This window comes from Bison bison, unplaced genomic scaffold (genome assembly GCF_000754665.1).
Source record: "Bison bison bison isolate TAMUID 2011002044 unplaced genomic scaffold, Bison_UMD1.0 scf7180017864041, whole genome shotgun sequence".
NCBI lineage: Eukaryota > Metazoa > Chordata > Mammalia > Artiodactyla > Bovidae > Bison > Bison bison.
In genome coordinates, this window is record NW_011494613.1 from 4,775,513 (window position 1) to 4,785,929 (window position 10,417).

The window sequence follows — 10,417 nt, forward strand, 5'->3', positions numbered from 1 at the left end:
TTGCTTTATTTCTCTTCTAACTAGCCTGGGCCCCATAGTCAATTGTTTAACAATGCTCTCAAATATTCTACTCTCTTTGCTGTGTCCATCTTTCTTACCTCTAGTTCTAAATTAGCCCCAGTTCTTTCATCTTTGATGCAATGCCTAACTACACAGCATGGCTAAAGAACATTACGGAACCATGCTCAAGAAACTGTTGGTAAATAAAATGGACCCTCAACACTGCTGTAAGTCTTGTACTCACCCTCTATTGCTTTCTTATATTCTTTATAGCTGTTTTTAACCTGTTCTGTTGGAGAAGGCAATGGCACCCCACTCCAGTACCCTTGCCTGGAAAATCCCATGGATGGAGGAACCTGGTGGGCTGCAGTCCATGGGGTCGCTAAGAGTCGGACACGACTGAGTGACTTCACTTTCACTTTTCACTTTCCTGCATTGGAGAAGGAAATGGCAACCCACTCCAGTGTTCTTGCCTGGAGAATCCCAGGGACGGGGGAGCCTGTGGGCTGCTGTCTATGGGGTCACACAGAGTGGGACATGACTGAAGCGACTTAGCAGCAGCAGCAGCAGCAGCAACCTGTTCTGTTATCTAGTCCTTAACCCCAGCATTTCTCACTCTAGCAATAATCCATTACTGAAAAGAAACAGGCTTCTCCAATGAGAGTTTTTCTCTCCACCTCAAAATCTTTCTGTCTTCACCCTTCTTCTCACTCTTTGCTTTTGCAGAAAGAAATGTCCTGCCTCCCTGCCAGTGCTTAAACTCCACGTAATGCGATCACACTGTCTCTTTCTGAGGATCTTAAACATCTATACAGTGTCCTTCTGGGTCTCCCCAACGTTAGCTCCTTACACTTAGCCTACAAGTAAGTTTTGTGCCCTTACTCTAATAACAATCATCCTTCTACTATTCATTCAGGCTAAATTTGCAAAAGAACCATTTATACTTAATGATCTCCACTTCTTCACCACTCATTAATTCTTTAATAATCTATCCTCTACACAATGACTACATTAAAACTGCTTAGCAAGGGCACAAATAACCGCCTAGTCCTCAAACCAAGTATCTGCAGCATCTCAGTATTTGTTACTCCCTTCTTCTTCCTTCTATAAAGTTCTCCCTCACCACTTAGGACACGGTGTTCCTCTCTTTTTCCTTCCACTTCTCTGATTACGTATAAAATACTCCTAGCACGTGTACTTCCTCAAGGTTCTGTCTCATCCTTCTTTGCCTCTGTAGTCTCTCCTTGGACAACCATCCACTGTGATGGCTTTCAGTATCACTTGTCTAATCCTTGCCCTGACCACCAAACCCAAATTTTCAACAGCCTGCTCATTTGGGCATCTAGATGGTATCTCAAACTCAAGGTCTAAAACGTTGTCTTTTCACTCTCATTCCTACCGGCACACGTTCTCCTCAGTTACCCAGGCTCAGAGCACCTTACTCCCTTGTTCCCCCCCTCAACTATTTTTCAAAAATTCAAACCTTAGGAAAAAAGTACAATGAATACCAACATAGCACTGAACTTAAAATCAATGATGAACATTTTGCCACATTTTATGTTTGTATCTATTTTTTCTTTTCTTTTTCTTCTTGTTGAATCATTTTTTCAAGCTGAAGACATCACATTTTATCCCCGAACACTCTAGGATATATCTCCCAAGATCAAGGACAATCGCCTACATAACCACAACACCATTATTACTCTTAAGAAATTTATTACTATACTAGTATCTGACATACAGTCTATATATTTCACAAATCATCCCAATTATGTTCTTTATAAGCTGTTTGCTCTAATCCAGAATCCAATCAGAATTCAGATTTTGTATACAGCTGTCTGGCCCCAGAGTAAGTTTTACTTTCCTGCAACTGCTAATCAAATCTCACTTAGTCTCCTCTCGAAATATAACTCAAATCTATTCCTTTTCACCATCTCATCTTCTTTCTCTCTCACTTGGATTACTTCAGCAGAAACAGTTCCAACTTACAGACTGCTTCCAATTAATCTTAAGATTCAACTGTATTATCCAAGAGTCAGAATTGGCTGTCTGGCCAAAAACCTTCAATGACATTCCATAACTTAGCAAATAAAAACTCAGCTCCTCAGTCCTCAGCCTGGTACTTAAGAGCCTCCATAACTAACTGTACAATTACATTTCCAGTTTATTGTTCTACTATTCATCCTGACATATACTCTTTATCCTAGTCCATACTGTCATCTACCTAGAATTCCGTTCCTCACATAATTTCTACTTATTGGAGTCATAAGTACTCTAAAGGAAATATCTCTTCTTCTGCCATCATGCAACCCTTTTCCCTCCTTCTCCTCTACCCCCCCGTAACACTTTAAATTTTCCTAAAAGCATACAACCCAATCTGCCTTGTATTTTTAATGACTTAGGTATGTGCTTTATTTCTAATACTAGACTACAAGCTCTTCAAAGGCAGGGATGATAGCTGGGATCCTGAAGTACCAATACAGAGTCCTGCAGATTGGACACTTGATAAGTGGTGATATAGTGCAGCAGCAGCAGCAGTGTATCAAGAGAGAGAATTTCTACCAAGTTAAAATACATTAATAATGATGTCCAGGCCTCCAGCCTCTCTTGTTCAACCACAATCCCTGACCACTCCCTGCGTACTGTGGCCTTTTATGGTTCTCAGCCTAGCATTAAGTCTGAATCATCACCTTCTAGTTCATTTACTATACACTTTATTGCTTTTTGTCTCAAGGGAAACATGATAAGCTTGAAATATGAAAGGGTTCTACATATTTGATATAATCACTTTTGTATTTTCTGTGGTGCCACCAAATGTTAATTCTATTTTCACCTCTTTTTTTTTATTACTTTCCAGCAGAAACCATTACCAAAAACAAAGGCAAAAAATGTAGCTTTCACTAAAATAACGAACTATAAAAAACACAAAGAAATAATTTCCACGGTCTGCTATTTACACTTACCTGTCCCCAGGCATACATATTATTATGAGTCTGTGAGGGGTTAACTTTTGAAAGCAGGAAACGAGCCTTAAAAGCAAAGAAGAAATAATATTATCCATCAAATATAAGATTTGGTCAATATAGGCTAAACAAATACATTATGCCATATAAAATCAATTCTATTTAATATATTTTCATAAAATTAATTTTATTAAAATGAAACTTTAAAAAAATGAGATAAATCTTGAAATACGTAGACCACTATATGTTACAAATAAGTGTAACCTCTCCAAATCATACATACATAATAACATTTACAGTAACAAATACAAATTGTAGAATTCAAAATTCAACATATAAAGAGTATGTGTGCAACAATTATGACAAAGTTAGTGTGACATTTACCAAACACCTGGTCTGAAACATCAACAAAGGTTCAAAGTCTCCAAAGGTTCAAAGTCTCTACATGTTCTTTCACTTTAAACAATGACTGTCAAACTTTTTCAAACTATAGGCTATTCCATGACAGCACTTGCCCAACATTTTGCCCATCTATCCACTATGCCTTATCATCATGAAATAATAACCAGAATTGAAAAGGAATACAGCACTACATGTGGTGAGACATCAATGAGAGAACAATTCATAAATTATTATTTCACATTAAAAGAACAAGACAGTCCTATCATTTGAAATTTAGTACCATACAAAATCTTTTCTACTTCTAAAGAATATCTTGGAGAAGGCAATGGCACCCCACTCCAGTACTCTTGCCTGGAAAATCCCACTCCAGTACTCTTGCCTGGAAAATCCCATGGATGGAGGAGCCTGGTAGGCTGCAGTCCATGGGGTCATTGAGCAACCTCTGAGCGACCTCACTTTCACTTTTCACTTTCATGCATTGGAGAAGGAAATGGCAACCCACTCCAGTGTTCATGCCTGGAGAATCCCAGGGACAGGGGAGCCTGGTGGGCTGCTGTCTATGGGGTCACACAGACTTGGACACAACGGAAGCGACTTAGCAGCAGCTGCAGCAGCATAGAACATCTGGATTCAAATCCCAATTCCTCCATTTACAGTTTTCCTTGGCCACAAGTAACCTAAGTCTCAGTTTTATTATCCGTAAAATGGAAACAATAATAGGACTGCTAGAGAATCAAATGAGAGAAGTTATGTAAAGTGTTAACAGCTTTGCAAATTCTCAATAGGGTATAGTAGCTCCTATTATAAATATAGTAAAACCCTAATAATAATTGCTATCATTTCTGAATAATAGTTACTGATATCTACTACCTACTTTGTAATACTGTGCTAGGCACTAGGGATACATCAATAAACAAAGCAAGGTCTGTACTTTCTAGGAACAAGTGAAAAAATAACCTATAGTTAATTTATATACCTCTAATAAGAATTTAAAAGCAGCAGTAAAAGTTATTCAAGAGTTGGGCTTTCCACAGATGGCTAACAAACACATGAAAAGATGCTCAACATCACTCATTATCAGAGAAATGCAAATCAAAACCACTATGAGGTATTCACGCCAGTCAGAATGGCTGCAATCCAAAAGTCTACAAGCAATAAATGCTGGAGAGGATGTGGAGAAAAGGGAACCCTCTTACACTGTTGGTGGGAATGCAAACTAGTACAGCCACTATGGAGAACAGTGTGGAGATTCCTTAAAAAACTGGAAATAGAACTGCCACACGACCCAGCAATCCCACTGCTGGGCATACACACGGAGGAAACCAGAATTGAAAGAGACATGTGTACCCCAATGTTCACTGTAGCATTGTTTATAATAGCCAGGACATGGAAGCAACCTAGATGTCCATCAGCAGACGAATGGATAAGAAAGCTGTGGTACATATGCACAATGGAGTATTACTCAGTCATTAAAAAGAATACATTTGAATCAGTTCTCATGAGGTAGATGCAACTGGAGCCTATTATACAGAGTGAAGTAAGCCAGAAAGAAAAACACCAATACAGTATACTAACGCATATATATGGAATTTAGAAAGATGGTAATGACAACCCTATATGCGAGACAGCAAAAGAGACACAGATGTATAGAACAGTCTTTTGGACTCTGTGGGAGAGGGAGCGGGGGATGATTTGGGAGAATGGCATTAAAACATGTATAATATCTTATAAGAAACGAATCACCAGTCCAGGTTCAATGCAGGATACAGGAAGCTTGGAGCTGGTGCACTGGGATGACCCAGAGGGATGGTATGGGGAGGGAGGTGGGAGGGGGGTTCAGGATGGGGAACACGTGTACACCGTGGTGGATACATGTTGATGTATGGCAAAACCAATACAATATTGTAAAGTAAAAAATAATAATAATAATAAATAAAAAATAAAAAGGAAATGAATTTTTAAAAATAAATAAAATAAAATACTAAAAAAAAAAAAAAAGAGTTGGGCTTTCCTAGTGGCTCAGTGGTAAAGAATCTACCTGCCAGTGCAGGAGACATGGGTTCAATCCCCAGTTTGGGAAGATCTCACATGCCACGGAGCAACTAAGCCCGTGTGCTACAACTGTTGAGCCTGTGCTCTAAAAGCTGGGAGCCACAACTAAACCCATGTGCCACAACTACTACAGCCTGCACACCCTACAGCCCGTGCTCCACAGCAAGAGAAGCCCCCTCAGTGAGAAGCCTGCACGCCAAACCACAGAGTAGTACCCGCTCACTACAACTAGGAAAAAGCCTGTGTAGCAACAAAGACCCAGTGTGGCCAAAAATAATAAACAAAAAAAATTTTTTTAAAAAACAGAAAAAAAAAAAAGTGTATGTTATGGGGTCCTAATTGAGTCTTCTGTAAGGCCAAAAAAGGCTATATGTACGTTATTTAACCCTAATAACTCTAAAAATTACACACCTTTTTATAATGCCATAATGCTTTCCTATTACATGGCATTTTCTAGAAAAGTGAAATGATAGAATAAGGAAAACAAAAATTATGTTACCATAAACTTCATATTCATAGACTTTGTCAGTAAACAAAGAGATCTGAGAAAAGTACACTAAATTATTTCCTAAGTTGTTCATATCTACTTGCTCAACTAAAGCTGGCATATCACCAAAACACCACCCTGGCTCTTGACTAGAGCTGAGCTGGAGGAAGAAGATGGGAGAAACCACCACCTGTAGTCAGCTAGTCAATGATCTTACTGCTCTGCTCTCAAAACTAAGGCAAGAAGGAAGCATACCTTCCTCTGGAAACCATCTGCCCATCTCCTTCCTTTTCATTTGCCTGGTGAAGCAGTCTATTCAAACTAATGTCAGAAGGCAAACAGGAACAACTCATTGTAAGATCATCAACACACATGCAAACAAATGAAGAGCATTACCTGACTGCCCCCGTGTTCCGTGTCAATGTACCTCGGCATTGGAAACCTGGAGTGAAGGATTTCCTGGGCGTCATCCACTGGGGCTTGCAGAAGGTGGCGGAAATTTTCATATTCTGGCATGTCCTGGTATCCTGACTTGCGCCACTGAGCTATGGTCTAATTTTAAAACAATTAAAGGAATTATTACTTTTTTTCTTGCCTAACCAAATATTTGTTTTTCAAATGAAACAATCATCAGAAAATAAGAAAATCATAGACTATTATCCCATTTATTTTTAAGTTACTAATTTTTTAAAGTTACAGTACTAATTTCAGTATTCTTGCGTAAACAGATGCAAAATTAGGATATTTCTTCTTTAAAAGTAAAAAGAAATAATAATGAAAAAATTTAAAACACTACACTTATCATATTAAAGTTAGATAAAAGGTATCCCTGGGCTTCCCAGGTAGCTCAGTGGTAAAGAATCTACAAATCAATGCAGGAGACAAAGGTTCAGTCCGTGGGTCGGGAAGATCCCATGGAGAAGGAAACAGCAACTCACTCTAGAATTGTTGCCTGGAGAATTCCAAGGACAGAGGAGCCTGGTGGGCTATATAGGCCATGGGGTCGTCAAGAGTCGGACATGACTTAGCGACTGAACAACAACAACAAAAAGGTATCTACCTAAGCTTATGATAAATAAAGGCGATTTTTGGTACAGAAGATTTCCTGGAGACTTCAAAATTAATTACCTCTTATATTATGAATCTTTACCAATGGAGTTACATTCTCACAAGATACATAAAGGTAAAAACTTTAATAATAATAGCAATAATATTATAAAGATAATATACCTATAAAAGAGCATCTGAATCAATATTCTTAAGGTAAAAATATTGATTTTATTAATCAACTTTTATTAAGGTAAATGACTCCAAAACACCATTTAATTAAATCATCCAAAGATTTAACCTGGCTTGATTTCTAAGTTAACTGAATCAATCAATGTATATCTTTATATCTCTATATTTAACAGAGGAACAGTCATCTGAATTTCTGATTTCTCATTTATGCATGTTAACAAGCTATTTGAAGAAATAAAACTACTGAAAGACAAAAGAAATAATCAAAAACCTAGCTCTGTCACAGAGCTAGTATCACAGGCATTATTCTTAAAAGTTTATAATAGCCAGGACATGGAAGCAACCTAGATGTCCATCAGCAGATGAATGGATAAGAAAGCTGTGGTACATATACACATGGAGTATTACTCAGCCATTAAAAAGAATACATTTGAATCAGTTCTAATGAGGTGGATGAAACTGGAGCCTATTATACAGAGTGAAGTAAGCCAGAAAGAAAAACACCAATACAGTATACTAACGCATATATATGGAATTTAGAAAGATGTTAACAATAACCGTGTATACGAGACAGCAAAAGAGACACTGATGTATAGAACAGTCTTTTGGACTCTGTGGGAGAGGGAGAGGGTGGGATGATTTGGGAGAATGGCATTGAAATACGTATAATGTCATATATGGAACGAGTCGCCAGTCCAGGTTCGATGCTTGATACTGGATGCTTGGGGCTGGTGCACTGGAATGACCCAGAGGGATGGTATGGGGAGGGAGGAGGGAGGAGGGTTCAGGATGGGGAACACAGGTATACCTGTGGCAGATTCATTTTGATATTTGGCAAAACTAATACAATATTGTAAAGTTTAAAAATAAAATAAGAATAAAAAAAATTTAACCCCCCCCCCAAAAAAAGTTAAATAGCTCTAGTAACTGGTAACAGTTAAAAATAATAATCAATAGGTCTTTAAAAGTCCCATATATTTAAAGTGATATTTCGAATAAGATCTTCCCTGAGTGCATGCGCGCCAAGTCGCTTCAGTGGCATCTGACTCTTAGCAACCTTGTGGACTGCAGACCACCAGGCTCCTCTGTCCATGGGATTCTCCAGGCAAGACTACTGGAGTGGATTGCTTTGCCTTCCTCCAGGGCATCTTCCTAACCCAGGGATCGAACCCTGGGTTATGTCTCCTATGTCTCCTACACTGGCAGGTGGCTTCTTTACCACTAGCACCACCTGGAAAGCCCCTTCCCTATTACAGTGCAAATCTAAAATCATTTACAGTTATAACACTGGAAAAATATATCTGCACAAGTTACCTGAACACTAGACTATAAGCTTGAGTATAAGTTTATGAAAAAGATCTGTATTTCTCAAAGCATCTAGATTTCACTGCTTTCTCACACAGAGGAAGCACTTAAATACTGCCTGAATGAATAAATATAGGAATGAACAGAGTTATGCTAAATAACCTAGATTAACTCAATTGCTACTCAAATAGTCTGCTCTTTTCATTTACCTATCAAATTAAGTCATAAATTTTAAGTAGCTTGTGCTTTAAATGAATCTTTAAGATCAACTGAAATATTTTTTTTTTACTTTAAATACTTCGTGTGGAATATTTGGGGGGTGGGGATGGGGTCTGTGTCGGGTTTTAGTTGCACTATGCAGGCTCTAGCTCCCTGACCAGGGATAAAACCTAGCCCCCTGCATTGGGAGTATGGAATCTTAACCACTGGACCACCAGGGAAGTCCCAGAATACTTTTTAAATGGATACATGAAATAACAAAAAGGAAAGCCCGCCTACTGACTTTTCCCTTCTTACTGTCTTCAGGTAAAACCCAAAGGTATGATATGCTCACTCTTTCACAGCTATGCTTTGTATAAAATTCATTTCTCCAATTATGTGCAGACAAACAAACAAAACAACCACAGACAGGTCAACTGAAAATTAAGTCTAAAAATTCACAAAAGGAAGAATCACATTTTACACATAACTTAATAAAAGTGGATATAAAGTTTATCATAGAGGAGACACTACTCATATAGTAAAGGGAGGAAAACTTCTAGCAATACAAATTAAAAGACTTTACTGAAACTACGTGCATAGCTTTAAACACAAGGGAATCTTACCTCACCATGATAAATCAAAATCTGGAAAAATGTGTCCATGAGGAGAATACGATCTGCAAGAATGCTGCTGCTATCAAGAAGAACCGGCTGATGTGAGGATAATAATGAAAGAGGAAGAAGGAAAATTTAATTACTTAAAAATACAAAATTGATCTTAGGATCTTTTAAATCTTTTAAATGTATTATCTTACTACTTAAAACCTCTTGCTATTATGAATTCTTAAAGGATGTTTCAATTTAATTTTCTGAGGAATCACTAAACTGAAATAACAATTGAAAAATAGAGTAGTCAAGAGGAAATCAGAGAATAGATTCCTAAGTCTGATGGTGTGTGGCACCACTGAGAGAGGAAAGGCTTGGGACAGAGAAAATTTGGAGATGGAAACATAGTTCTGAATATGAAATAGAAGGAAGTAGCCTGAACTGACATAAATTTGGGTATCACATGCATGAAGATGGCAATTAGAGCTATGTGATTAGACTGCACCGTTTCAAGGGAATCCAGAGAAGCCAGAGACTGAGCCCAGACCACACCAACATTTAGAGTTCAGAAAGGGAGAAGCCAGCAGAGGGAGTCTGAGAAGGAACAGGCAGTGAGGAAGAGGAAAACCAGTAGGTGCTATAGGCATTGGAGAAGCCTAGACCAAAAGTTTTTCAAGGAGAGTCCTCTCTGGGTAAATGCTGTTGTGAGTTCCAGCAAGATGAGGGCTTGGTAGCCTTTATAAGAGTTGTTTCAGAATAATCTCAGGGCCAAGAGTCTGACTAATATAGGTGGAGAAGAGAATGTAACGTGGGAACATATGGACAACAAGCAACTCTCTGCGTTTAGCTGTGACTGGGACCAGAGCAATGAGGCGGCAACTAGAGACAATGTGAAGTCCAGGGGCTTTTGTTTAACAAGAGTGACACTAAGGTTTCTGTGTTAATAGAATGATGGTGATGAGAGAAGTAACAATGCAGAAGAGAAAGAGGATAACTTTAAATGCAAAGCCTTAAGAAATGAATGGGATTCGTGGATTAAATGGAGAGTTTGAAACCTGACAAGAGCAGGCAGTGGGATTCTATTTTTCTTCCAAACACTTTTTGACGTTTTCCAGATGTTTACAACTTACATATATTACTATGAAATTAAAAAAAAAAAAAGG

At 38.2% G+C, this 10,417-nt stretch overlaps 1 protein-coding gene across 1 annotated transcript in view; it reads right to left on the reverse strand.

The window, feature by feature from the left end:
* SEC23A (Sec23 homolog A (S. cerevisiae)) overlaps positions 1–10,417 on the reverse strand; it is a 62,881-nt gene that overhangs the window by 10,839 nt on the left and 41,625 nt on the right. The window contains exons 17-19 of the mRNA XM_010835327.1: positions 9,273–9,359; positions 6,301–6,456; positions 2,964–3,029 (exon numbers count right to left, since the gene is read on the reverse strand). Of these exons, the coding sequence (XP_010833629.1) occupies positions 2,964–3,029; positions 6,301–6,456; positions 9,273–9,359 (309 nt within the window). The remainder of the gene's footprint in view (positions 1–2,963; positions 3,030–6,300; positions 6,457–9,272; positions 9,360–10,417) is intronic.